At 39.0% G+C, this 14,170-nt stretch overlaps 1 protein-coding gene across 1 annotated transcript in view; it reads left to right on the forward strand.

Annotated features, from left to right (window-relative positions):
- Positions 1 to 14,170, forward strand: part of LOC111237249 — an 86,521-nt gene that overhangs the window by 49,587 nt on the left and 22,764 nt on the right. Inside the window, exons 18-20 of the mRNA XM_022766268.1 lie at positions 7 to 259; positions 739 to 902; positions 6,056 to 6,215. Coding sequence (XP_022621989.1) covers positions 7 to 259; positions 739 to 902; positions 6,056 to 6,215 — 577 coding nt within the window. The remainder of the gene's footprint in view (positions 1 to 6; positions 260 to 738; positions 903 to 6,055; positions 6,216 to 14,170) is intronic.

Genomic DNA, 14,170 nt, shown 5'->3' on the forward strand with positions numbered 1-14,170 from the left:
CACCAGGTTCAAGTTCCATGCACACACGGTGGAGCTTGTATACCAGAGTTCCTTGCTCCACATCTGGGAGGAGCTGGCGATGCTGGTGGTGGGTCCCCTGACCTTGAACGCATTAATGTTCCTGCTGGTTCTGATCAGATGGGGCTGTCAACAGCTATTTGGCTCACTCCCTTCCTTCACGTCAAAGTTTATCATGGCTCAGGGAGTGTGGACAGTCCTCGACCCTCTGGCAGTCTTTGCAGTGGACGCCGTCCTTGGGGTAAGTCACTTAAAAATAGCTTGGACACTTGTGCACTTTAAATAGGAGTTCACTTTATCTTGGCAAAGTGACTTTAGATTACAAAAAAGGGGGATGGAATAGGCTGAGAAAGAAAATATGCAAGGATAGATAGATGGATGTCTTTTTTGGCAGTGGGTTAGATTTTGTCAACGAGGAAGACTAAAATGATTCTTCCTTTTACAGATGTCTAAATAAAACCCTAGTTAAATGCCATTGTAATGGTTATATCTGACCTAATAACTCACATTTTGTACTAATTATTAAGAAGTGAATCCAAATATCTGTTATATTTGTGAATGTGTGATGTAAGAGTGAGAGGAACACCAGCTGAACAGCATGTGAAACAAAATCTTTGAGCCATCATGTGATCTTTTCTTGATCACATGATGTCTTCCCCATATTGTGAATGTCCATCAAACAGTTTTTTATCTTTTTTAACTCAATCTCGGTCTCCTCAGCATCTCACCTACAGCCCTGACATACCAGTGGGTGACGCAGCCAAGCTTTACTGGCACTTCTATCGAGCTGACCAATCAGGTGCAGCCGGGGTGATCATCACTCTCTTCCTTTACGCAGTCCTTTTCCTGCTCTCCATCACCATCCTCTCCATTTACTTACTCAGGTGAGACAAACAGAAAGATGATGATGGTTAATTAATAAAGAAACAGTCTAGTCTCCATTGTCCTACATTAATGTAATGTTCTTCTGGGCCCAGGAAACAGACACACATGAGTGTAGTGTAGGATCTGCTTAACCAGTCTTTCTCCACCAGCCTACTGTACCAGACTGCAATAATGTCCAAGGTTATGGTCAGTCTTTTCTCTGAATAACAAATTCCAGTAAGAAGAGTTTAGAATAAACATATCTCAGATACTACAATCTTCATGACTGGACAGTCTGGCATCAAAGGTTACAGTGATTCAGAATTATTACAAAAACAGGTTTTATAATGATATGCTGCTAAATCGGTGTACCAAACAAAATCAAAACATGTTTGAATTACAGTAAATTACTGTATATATTTGTTTATACCATCAAACCTGGTGCTAATTCAAACATGTAGAAGAGCATCATTGTGAAAACCAAAAGCAGTTATGTCTCTTCTTCTTAGATCTCTTTTTGGTAACTGAAGCAATGATAGCAACCAACAATCATGTCATGACTAATCTAATTTTATTTTCCAATATTATTTTGATTTCCAATTATTATGAAAACAAGAAAATCAAGATAAAATGATTATTGTGTCGCATTCTGTTTCACAACAAATTGCATCATCTTGAGCCGCTTGCCGGTTCAGATACTTTTTATATTTAGTCAGGAGAGACCATGCCCTGTTTGGCTGATATCCCATGTTCAGATATTCCACCAAAATTAGCAGGTGTAAGCAGGTTTTTTAAACGTGGGTAAACCCGCTTTTGCTGATTGCCCCCATTTCCACTGCCAGTTGAGTCTGCCTTTCTGTTGCAATTGAGGACACACACATCTGCAAGGAGCACATCACATGCACTTACAGAGCACAAACAGATGCAGTGGAGAGAGTGAGCTGCTAGCCGCCGTGCAAACAGGTAAAACGTATCTGTCACATCTCATTCCTGGGTTGATGCTTCTGTAAAAGTGTCAGAGCCTCTGTGTAGGATGCTTCAATTAGTGATTGTGTGCTGCCAGGGTTGATGTGTTGTATTGCTTGCACATAAGCTTTCTAAAACAATAAAAAATGCTTTGTGAAATTATGATTATAATTTATCTTTTTATTTCTTTTCTGTTTAATTGTATTTAAAGTTCAAGAAAGTCCACTGTTAAAAATAGTTCAATAAATGCATGGTGTTTCCAAAGTCAATGAGTAATTGTGTTACACAATCTTGTTCTCTATATTGATCAAAATAATCGTGATTATGATTTTTGCTATAATCAAGCAGCCTTACAGCTCAAGCTGAGAAAGTGGGTATTATCATTTGGGTATTTTTGAACTGACAAGGCCTGTAGGGACACTCTGTCAATGAAGAGGAAGGCCTTTTCTGAGACACTGTGGCCCTCAACAGCCTACTATTCTCAAGCACACGTTCAGAAATAACTGCCTCTACCCCCACAGCCTTGTGCCTGTTCCTGGGCATCCATTTCTTTCCCTCATCTGTCCACAGAAAAGGAACAAATGCAAACAACAGAAAACGAAAACAAATATCTGTTCTGATTTTATAGTGGCATAGAATTACATTTGCAGTTATGCTTCTTCACACGTCTACTCACACACTGGGTTATCACTCACAAAAAAGCAGAAATACACACATGTACCACATAGTTACTTTTTTGGACATACCATAGTCTGCAATCAGTTCAAAAATTGATAGTGTTTCTATTTCAAAAGTTATAAGTGTATAATATAGCATGAACATGTAACCCCCATACATTATCCGATTAGGCTGAATGTTTTCCATGGTTGGTGTCAGTGCAGGTTTCATACATACTGAAATGGACTGCATATACATCATGGTAAATGCACATACATATCTTCATGCACTGTGTTCCAGTCATGTCTTTCAGATTGAGGTCAGCCGTGCTGAAGGATTTACTTGTTAGGTTGTATTGTGATTTAACACCTCAGACTGTTTTAGCAATTCTTTTTCTATTGAGCCTTCATGTCCACTATTGAGCTGTTAGCTGATTAGTGAGGCTGAGCAGGAAAAACAAAACATTGGAAATCTCTAACGGCTTAATTTAAAAAGCAAGGTCCCTGACTGTTGAGTCAAACATTGCCTTTTTCCTCGGTTTTATAAAATTACATTTTATAAAAGAATGACACTGCAATGCAATGGGAGGGCAGACTTAAACAGGCACTGCGTCACTACTATTTCCAAATTTCCAGCTTAAAAGATGAATATTGCTCTTTTTCAAATAATAGAAGGACAGCATTTTTTGCTCTATGGAAGTAAAAGAGTAGAAGGGTGGGTGGTAAATTACTGAATAACATAACTCAGTATTCATCCAAGGTGTGTTCTCCCACCCTCATATAAGACCAAATTCCATTAATGGCTCAAAATGTAAGAAAATTCTTATTGAATTAATCAGTTTGAGATTGGCGGGTGAGGAGAGGGTGCCATCTAATTTCAGTAAGCGGGACGCTTATCAGGCTCCAGCTAAATGGACAATATTAAAACAGCAGCCAAGAATAATGACTTCTGCCACTCAACCGCCACTCGGGTTTGGATTGAATGTAGGCCATGAGGCTGAAGCAAGGATGATCATTTTATGGGTTACAGTTTTCTATTGGCTGCAAGGAAGGGGCTCTGACACAGAGCATGACCTATTTCTAAAAAAATGCCTTGGGCTATATGTATAGATAGAATGGACTGTTATCCTTTTTTAATTACATTTTATGCAGTCTTTATTCACTGGCAGCAAAAATACATATTAGTGATATGCTTTGCACCTCCATCCTCTTTGAAACTTCATAAACACCCAAAAGAGTGATGTTACATTGATACTGGTGCAGTTTAGATCCAAATGATGAAGGTTCAAGACAAAAAATGTATGTAGTTTGTACTCCCTTGCTCATTTACCGTGTTTCTGTTCTTGTGTAGGCTTCTGTATGAAAGGATATTCAGTCAACTCCTAGAAATTATTTTCTAAACTAAACTGCAATAGCAAATACATTTTGTAGAAAAATAATTGCTAGCTACCATATTTCCGACTGAATGAAGCACTGCATTTATTAATGGCAGCAGGGTCACCACAGTGTAGTTGGGGAGGTCCAGTCTATTGTAAGGTTTAGGCAGCAAAAGCAAAAGGTCAAGGAAAGCTCATGGTTTTAGTTAAATGTAAATAAACATGTTATGTCTGAAGTCACAGTAAACTGTCTTCAGCATCAAACCAGATCACAATCTTTTCCTAATCTTAATCAAGTGCTGTGAATGCCCAAACATAACCAGGAACCAGTTTAATACTGGATATTGTACTGTAAGATCAGATATTTTTGCAGAAAACAAATAAGTTGTCATTTTACTGGTAAGTTCAGTAACCTGTTTGTAACTTGCCAAATATGTAAATCAACAAAATAACCTCTTTGTGTGAATATAAAATTTCCAGTCACAATTGCGTATTGAACAAAATTTGCTGTTGCAATTTAGTTGAATAGAAACATAATTTTTTTAGATTTTAGTAGAAAAGGTTGCATGTGCATATATGGGCATAGAGTACAGTATACCATTTAAAACAGGAACTAACTCAGAGGCAGGGGGGCAGTGACTTCAAAGTTTAGTCATTCATTGAACAACTCTTCTCAGAGGAAACTTCCTGATCGGTTGTAATATTATGTAAATTTCATGTGTTGGGAAACTGGGAGGCAGGACTCCTGTCCGTTGTTTGGCCTTTTGAAGGAGTAATATACAGCATATTCATTTCAATTCTCCTTTAGCCTATAATAAGACAGGAAGAAGCATGAATTTGAAAATACCTATGGATGAAATAATAACATTGTATGCGTTATAAAGGCCCAGTTTTGTAGTAATATGCATTTAATGTAAGTTTCCCACACAAACATAAGATGTTTGTCTTTTTATCCACCATGTTCATTTTGTGATGAATATTCTGTTGAAATGTACCATAAGTTAATACAAATCATTATGGTAACCCCTACACTGAAGAAGAACTGATAATGGTCTTGTCATCCAGGTCATATACCACATATAAGAATTACATACTTGCATTCATGGCACTTCGTACACCAAGGAAATGAGCCTGTTTTGAAGCACAGAGATGCAAAGATGGTGAATTCCTCCAAGTGAAAGGCAGCATAAATGAATGAGAAGCACAATTCAAGTGTAGGATGAAAATTAATGCATGCTATTCCTGTGTCTGAGGTTAAGATTCTACAAACATCCCTCTCCCAAGAGCGATGGGGAATGATGCTGAGTTCAAAGCTTCATAGCAGCTTCTTGTATAAATCCCTGTGTCCTTGATGTTGGTTTTATTTGAGGGTTGATTACCCTCTGACAGACTACAATCTCTATGGAAGGGCATAAGGTCTGCTGGTTTTGATGGTTGGCCAAGGAATTTGTTTACAGACCCAATGATTGTTTTTAGGGGTTGGCTGCATGCACCCTTGTGTGGCAAAAGAAAAATAACACTTTGCTGATGTGCGCTCATCTGGAGATATAAATCAATATGCCTTCTGCTGTGCCGAATGTTTTCTTGTGACTCAGGCTGGTCTCTCCAGACGTATGTGCATCCAGTATGTCTGTTGCATCTGCCATCTTTGAAGCTCAGCATTAACAGTGAAGAACATCCCAGGATCTGACTCCCACACATTAACAAATGCACAACCACGCAGATGCACAACCAAACATAGACATGGCTGCAGTCAGCTTGTGTTAGCAAAGTACCGTCCCCCTCACAGGCCAATTTGTTTGATTACTTTTGCTCTTTCATTGTGTTTTTATTGCTGTATTAATATTACAGAGTGTTACACTGCAAATATGCTTTGTGTAATCAATAGAAGTTTTATATGTTCTTCTAGAGAGTTTGGATCACTGTGATTTAACCTGCTCCATTAAAGACAACCAATAGTAAAAAAAAAGTAAAAAAGAGGACATGATCCTGTTTGGCACTGACGTAGCCACAGACCTTTTAGTTATCATCTCTGACATAAGTTAAAGATGATTGCATGTTTTCCTTGCTTTGGCATTTAACCCTATGTGACCTGTACATGGCAGAGACAGTGCATCAATATGCAACAGTCCAGCTTCCACTTAACCCTCCTCATATCTTGTTTCACACTTCCAGATTCCACAACGATGGACACATGCTGGACATCTTTCAGCGGCTGACAGCCAAAGAGGGGACGTACTTCCTGCCTCAAGACCTGGAGCTGTCCAATCAGGAACTGAGCTACATTGTCAAGAAGGCAGAGCAATGGAGAGGCTTCAATGGGGAGAGGCGCAAGGTAAGTATCTCACCGCTCTGAAGCCTCTCCTGCTTTTCTAGCCAATGCTCTTCTCTTCAAACCCTTGGGGATTAATTGGGCTAATGGCTGTGTTTGTAAGGACAGAATGGGCCAAAAGGTCATTGATACTACTTTGTTAGATTGGTCTGTGTAAAAGGGAGGAATTAGAGTTGGTTGTCTGTAACCCTGGGAGGTTTCTGCTATGGTATAGCTGTAAACGAAATCTTGATTGTGGCAGGATGAAGGTAAGAGGTACTTTTAATGACAGCCATGATGGTTTCACACTGTCCATCATTACCACATTCAATTTGGTCACTTTGAGGAAGAGGATGTACAGAAGGCTCATTTTGAATTTTCCTTAGTTAGTTTTCAGAAAGCTGGGGTCTTTAGCTTCATTCTAATTAGTACAAGATAATTACCAAAACAGAAAACCTGATTAGTCTGTGGCAACCAATTTCCTATGATATTTCATCAAAGAAAGATTGCTCAATCAACATACATGGTGTTATGCACATGCAAATATTATACTGGGGATCTTCTTAATGTGGACAACTGTCAGGGAATGCAGGATTCCACTTTGCATAAATGCATGTCCCCATGAAATTCCTATCACTTGGGAGAGTCTGTCACATGTTTGACAGCCCAGTGTAGGTCAATTATGATGACACAGGTCAGGGCAGTGTATTAGCACTGAGTCTGCACCCGATGTTAAATCTTTGCATAGTGATTGAAAATGTGACTTGTTGAGATAAGGGAAGTAGAATGCAGCGATCAAACCACACCCCCCCTTTAATTTAATCTGTGGGATTTGTTAGTGGAACACATTGCTCGGTGTTCACCATGTTCATTAACTCCCTTGCTCTCTACTTGCACAAGTTCATGTGGCTGTAGAGGGGTGAAATAGAACCCAAAACTACATTACGTTCTGTGTTTCTGGTGAAAGATGGACTTGAATGCCAGGAACTGGTGCACCATGTTGTCTTATAAGGAAGTGAACATATTCAACCAACACCAAAATGTCTTTTGTGAAGTTACCAATTGTTGCATGATTGTGATTTTTTATTTATAACAAGAACTCCCCAAGACTCCCCACATTGTGAATGAAGGCAATAGAAACATGATTAGAGCCAGTTCATTGAAAATTCCCAAGAAGTGATTTCAGCAGTGTTTCAGCCAATACATACATTTACATTTATTCATTTGGCAGACTCTTTTATCCAAAGTGACATACAAGTTTGGGAATACATGTTTACAATGTTTACAAATAAATACAAATCCTGTATTTATAATAATGATTGCAGTTCATCAATTAATGTGTATACAAATTAGTTTTGCTTGAGGGTTGATCTGATGTGCCACAAACTTACCATCATAGAAATCTTAGCAATGCTGGAATAGGAGCCATCATTTTGACTGGATGTAGTATCACTTGGTGATCTCACTTCACATGTTCTTGGTTGAGAATGAAAACAGAGCTTTTTACACCTGTCTTGTAAGCTTTAATGAACTGCAACCCTGGCTCTGAGAGGTGACTACACTACAACTAATTGGATGGTGATGGACCTGTTCATTTAGAGAAAATTGAACCTCCCAATGTTTAGAGACACTGAAAGAAATTACACCCCCAAAGTGTATTATTAAGAAAATGCTTCATTTAGGTGCTGATGGCCTCTTGCTGTGGTAGCACTGCTATATCATCATTGCATTACTGAATTTCTGCCTCCACAGCAACAATTACACCATACATCATATTGTCCCTAATATGGCACTATTAAACTGATGAAATGCTAACAGGTTAAAACATTCTCCAGCATGATGAAAATTTGGGGTTATTGCATTTTATGATTTTTACATTATTCAAGTGGGCCATTTTTCATCAAAATAAGATGGGCTTTGCTATTATTTCATAATTATTGTAACAATTTCTCCTGTGACAAGGGTCACTTTCCTAACTCAGCAAAGACATATCCCTATTAGACTAATTTGCCTACATGCAAATTTTTGTCATTTTTCCCCCATTAAGTATTTATCATAGACAGGAAAAAAAAAAAGTATTCATGAAGGGGAGCAAAGGAGCAGCCCGACAGAGCTGAAACTAATATTTTGCAACTCTAATGATTTTTTTTGCATTCTTAATTAGATAGAATAAGGTTGATATGATTAGGTCAGGATGTAGTGTTTTTCATTAAAAATACATTTCAGAGACTGTATTCCAAATGTGCCCTTGCAATTAAATAATGAATCTGACGCATTCCTTATTACGGACCCAATTAATATCAGAGGCAAGGGCGCAATTTTAATAACAGTGGGCCACAAGGCCTTCATTAGCTGAGTGAGAGAAATGAGGGATGAGGATAAAGAAAACAAGGCACTCAAAGGAACAGTTGCAGTCTGATATTGAGCCAATTTTAGAATGTTATTGAACAGTACACTCTTAAAAGGATAAAGTATAACATTTTCAACAAATCAGATCTGGGGTAAACAGGAACTGCAAATCCTGTGTGTTTTAACCTTATTTCATACCAGTTGTATGTCAGGTGCCAGACAGAGCAACTGAAAATGGAAAATCATTTAGAGGATCACAAGTGAAAGGTTAATCTTGTATTTAAGGTAGGTTATTACATGCAGCAGTAATTTTAGAACCTCTTCTATAGCACCCAATAGAGGGGTTTCAGATGCACTGGATAACCAGTAGCAATCTGTTGCTTGACTGTGCTTCAGTCAGGAATCCTTTAATAGAAACAAATTAGAAATTTCTCAGCAAGTTTGCATATTCCTTGACTGGACAACTTTTGATGTGTAAGTTTCCAGCAGTGTTGTGCAAGTTCAGACATCACTCTCTTCACTCAAGAGCTATCTCAAAGTTCACATCACACACATTTAAATTAACTAGTTCACATTCACTGAGTTTTGAATTTCCTTTTTTTTGTTTAGTAGAAGCTCCTTCCACCCATCCATCCCACGCCCCGAATCATTGCTACTTCCAAAACTAAATGAATTACGGTATTCTAGTATAGAATCACAGACAGAGATTACTTTCATTCAGCCTGCATGAACCACCTTATGCAGCAGTTAAAAACATAAAATGGATTACAGGCTACAAGCTCCACCACAGGTTTCATTACAGTTCTTAGCTGAAAGATGTGCTAGGATTTCAGTTCGCATGCTGGGTGCCGTAAATCCTTGAGAGCACGATTCCTCTTCTTCTGATGTTTATTGGCAGTTGGCAAAAAGTTTTTTTGGTGCATTATTGTCACTCTGGTGCGTAAGAGTTGACACTCTTGTTCACATTCATTAGTTGCAAATTGATATGTTTAGTTCACCGTTCACCAAAAACATGAGCATGTTAATTGAATGCATGTTCATGCACAACTCTGGTTCCTGGAAACTTTGTTACACACAGTATTATCTATAATGAGAAAACAAGCTAATAGGACAGATAATAACATGTAGGTTAAAAAAATCATGTGTATTATTCTGTATTTCATTATTGTTTATGTTGGGCAGGTAAAGTTAAAGCAAGTAAAACAAAATGAGATGATCATGACATGATCAATTAAATTAAGGCTAGTTTTCTGGATGTGCTGTGCTGTAAATTAGAACTCCGCAAAATCTCTCTGACAATGTATATCCCTCCAGCCCTGAAACACTAAAAAAAGAGTCCACATTTAATAACCAACCTGCAAATGGCCTATTATTATCAAACTTGTAATTTTCACAAGGTGGTCATAAAACATAATCTAATTTTTACTTTCTCACCAATTAACTTTATATTGAAAATTCCTCCATGCCATATCATCATTTGAGTAGCTTCAAGGTTTAAATATTACTTTCAGGTTAAGGTGTCAGCAGTACAGCTTACTGGCTAAGCAAAGACGATGAATGAGTCAAGGACCTATCCACCTGTGTGCTCTTTAATTTTCTCTCAGGAAGGAAGGTAAAAGAATGAGTTCCCATCAGACTATTGGCCTCACGTGTTGTGGATGAGCAGGTGAACAGCTGAGAGAGGGGGTATTAGCTTACTCACCAATTATGAAATTTTTCATAACTGAAATTCTTTCACACTTTTTGTTCCAAACTGCTATTAAGCAGATGTTTCATCTGTTACATTTTTACTGAGTTGTTGTTCCCTTCCTGCTTTTATCAGATACATTTTTTGGAGATAGGCTGTGGTATATTTTCATGCCTCCATGCCAGCGAAAGTCAGAGTGGAGGCATAAAATATTGGGGCATATTGTTTTCTGGTTGTCCATCCGTCTGTACGACCATCGGTATACATGTACATACGTCCGTCCCATTCTTGTGGACACGATATCTCAGTAACGTCTGGATGGAACTTCTCCAAATTTGGCACAAACATTGACTTAGACCTAAGGATGAACTGATTCGATTTTGGTGGTCAAAGGTCAAGGTGTGAACGCAATATCTCAGTAACACCTTGAAGGGATTTCTTCAAATTTGGTACAAACATTCACTTGGACTCAAGGATGAACTTGGATTTTAATAGTCACACAAATTATTAATATTATATATGACTCTGGATAAACAGGGAAATAATCTGAAACTAGTCTGAGGCATACAACCGTGAGGTGGTAATTCTAGTTTTTAATTGGGTTGGATTGGGTTATCACTGGGCACCACTCCTAGAATAAATTCAAAATAAAGTGTGTGTCTTTGCATTAGTGTTGTTTAGTAAGTTGATTGTATTTCTTTCTGCTAAAAACAGCCAGACCATTGCTCTAGCTCAAAGTCAAAACATAAACAAAGCTAGAGATTGCCAATTAAATTTAAGTGGAGATTGGCTCACCATAAGAAACAAATCCATAGGTTGTCTTGAAGTATAGCTTTATCGTTAGGTGACCTCTCGTGGCTGTAGTAGTTATAGTTTGAGAATGTACAGGACTTTTACACAGGGGGGACCACTGTTTCTTGAACGTTGAAACGTTAAAAGATAGTCAACGTTGTTTCTTTTATCCATGACTGTTCCACAATCTTAACAATCTGGATCCTATCCGAAGGGAGGGACCTTTATTGTCATTTAAGTTGTAGAACATGTTGCGTAAGTGCCAATGTGACTGTATTTGTATCTAGCACAGAGGCTAACAATAGTCAGTTAGTCAGTTAGAGGAAAATTTGTACAAAATGTTGTACAAACAAACAAAAACCTTTTGAGTACTATGATGCTCTGAACTTGTGAGTGTGCTGGCATGCTCCACATCATACTAGGGGTTCAGTAATAAGTAATAAGCCCCATTAATTATGTAAAGGCAGTGATGCAGATGGACCTAATTTATTGTCTCCTGTCACTTTCTTGATTACTGTACCTAGAAGGAAGGTGTTAATTTCGGTAATACTTTAGCAGGTACGCAAACTGTTTTTTCAGAGCTATGGCTATGACAATGACAGAGTAGTAAGAGTGCCAGCTTACGCTCTGCAAAGATATTTTGCTGTTAATTCACTAAAAGGAAAGTTTCCCAGTGGTGGTGGTGACACTGTGATAATTGAGAGGGGGAGCGATTAAAAGAAGCGGGGAGGGCAGGAGGGAGGGGGTTTGTATAATGGCCCTGGAGATGTTTTCGCAACCTGAACATTTGTGTACCTTCATGCCGTTTGTCTCCATATGTCTAGGTAATGGGTTACCAGCGGGTGAGTTTGGGAATACCCAAGGTGCTTTGCAACAGCAGCATGGTTGGTGGGGAGTAAACCTGTTGAGAATCAAACAGATTAGAGTGGTAATGATAACCTGAGTCTGGGAGTCAGTTAATCATATAAAACGTGGCATGATGGTACCACCTGACCAGAGAGACATGGCTTTGTTTAGGCACGCACTGCACTTGTTTAAGATCAGGAAAATAAGTTTATTACAGAAAAAAAGTTAACAATGACTTAAAGCACAACATGTTTATTTACATTTAACCAAAACCACTATCTTCCATCTAAGTTTAACCAAAGGGCTTTTGTTCTCTAAACATAACCACAGACAGGACGGTGGAGGCAAACCTCTGTCACTGGTGTGACAGTCGTGTGATATGTATGCCCACCATCGTCCACCCCAAACATCCCCTGGCGACTCCGCTGCTGTTAATAAACATAGGGTTGCTTCACCACACTTACTATAATTTCATTCATCACTGTAAATGAGAGCTTTGACATTATAAAATCTACCTGGCCTATCTACCTGGAAACTCTCCAATAAAGGAATTCAGTGGAACCTTACAACACCAACAATAAACACTATAACACATTGGGGTTATTCATCTGTGGAAATAGCACAGTAAAGTGAGTATTGGGCCACCTGAGATGCAAATCTAAAGGAAGACAGAGCTGTTGAGAGGGAGAGGGACAGAGGGAGCAGCAGGCTGTGACAGGATACACAGGAACCACTGTCACACAACAATAGAGCACTCAGCTCCTAAACAGGAACCCATAACAGCAACACAGGAACATCAGGAGAGGAGAGGAGGAAATGAGTTCTTCAGTGGCACAGGAGGGGTCGTCTAGAATCAGAGGGCATCTATTGGTCTATGGTGTGTGTGTCAGTGTGTGTATGTGTGGAGTCATTGGAATCCTCCCAACCCCCGGGTCACCTCTACCAAAGAGCTATGTGGTCAGCATGCATTGTGTATGTGCATGCATGTGCTCAGCTGATAATGTATGAATGCAAGCCAATTAATCTGGATACAGAGTGCATTTACACAGTATGTCTGCATGTGTGTATATCATCATGCACATTTGTGGGTACGTGCATGCAAACCATGCTGCGCACCTGCATTTGCTTGTCGCATTAGAGTGGCTTCTTCAATTACAGCGGATGGGTTTGTTTTTGGTGGACATCGCTGAGGGCGCCAATGGCCCAAGGCAATAGCAAGACAAGGACAGGAGTGACATAGGAGCAAACACAGCATCCACAGTCAGCACATTAGGCAGCTCAGTAAGAGATATGACTGCAACAGGTACATGCTTGAAAAAGACATGGACTTTGCTGGATAGTAATATGTCAAAGTGGTGCAAGGTGGTAAACAAGACACGAAATAAAAAATCAAACAAATGTGGACAATGCAAATGACACCACAATCTTATTTCACACATTCCATTCGTGTTATCTGAATATTTTCCATCATTGACTGAATTTTTTGACATTAAAAAAATCAGAGTTTCAACATTGGAGCAACGTGTCTTGCTATATGGGTGCTGACTATGGGTTGAACAGTTACAGACTGGAGGCCTTGGAGTTTTTCTAAGACTAGTATGGGTCATAGAGGGGTGCAGTCGTGTGCCCTTGGTGCTCGGAGGATCAGGAAATCCCACACTCAGAGAGTCCAGCTTACTTCTGATTACTTCTCTGAGAGAAATGTTCCCCAACTTCAAAACTCTGGCAGAAGTAGTGCTGGTAATTCTAGTCTCCATTGTGGCTCCAGAGCAGCCTTGTTCAAGCAAGCACCCAGTTTAAATCCATGGAGGAACGTTTGAGTTTAGGCAACAGGTCAGATGAGTTCAACTTAATTTCTTATCAGTGGTTTGTTAGTATTTTAACTGTAACTGTCTGTAAATTTCATCATTCACATTTGCCTGTTTAGGCACAATGGCTATGGTGTTTTAGTGCCCTGCTTCGATTGATCTGCTTCGTATGGTGTCAACATGGACAGTGGCAGTGTCTTTGTTCATCTTTTCTCTCCATGCCCTCATAAATGCATAATTTGAGTTGCTTTTGAGAACTAGATGCTATTAGGCTATGTCTCATGTGTATGAGCATCCACTTTATATAGTGTATATACTGTATTTATATATATATATATACCTATATATATATATACTGTATATATATATATATGTGTGCTGTGTGTGTGTGTGTGTGTGTGTGTGTGTCTTATCTGCTAAACTAGTAGGAGCAAGAGGCCATACACAATACTCCTGGCACACACATTGCCTTCTTGCTATACCAAGGCATGAGGAGG

This window comes from Seriola dumerili, unplaced genomic scaffold (genome assembly GCF_002260705.1).
Source record: "Seriola dumerili isolate Sdu_G_001 unplaced genomic scaffold, Sdu_1.0 BDQW01000822.1, whole genome shotgun sequence".
In the NCBI taxonomy this organism is placed as follows: Eukaryota; Metazoa; Chordata; class Actinopteri; order Carangiformes; family Carangidae; genus Seriola; species Seriola dumerili.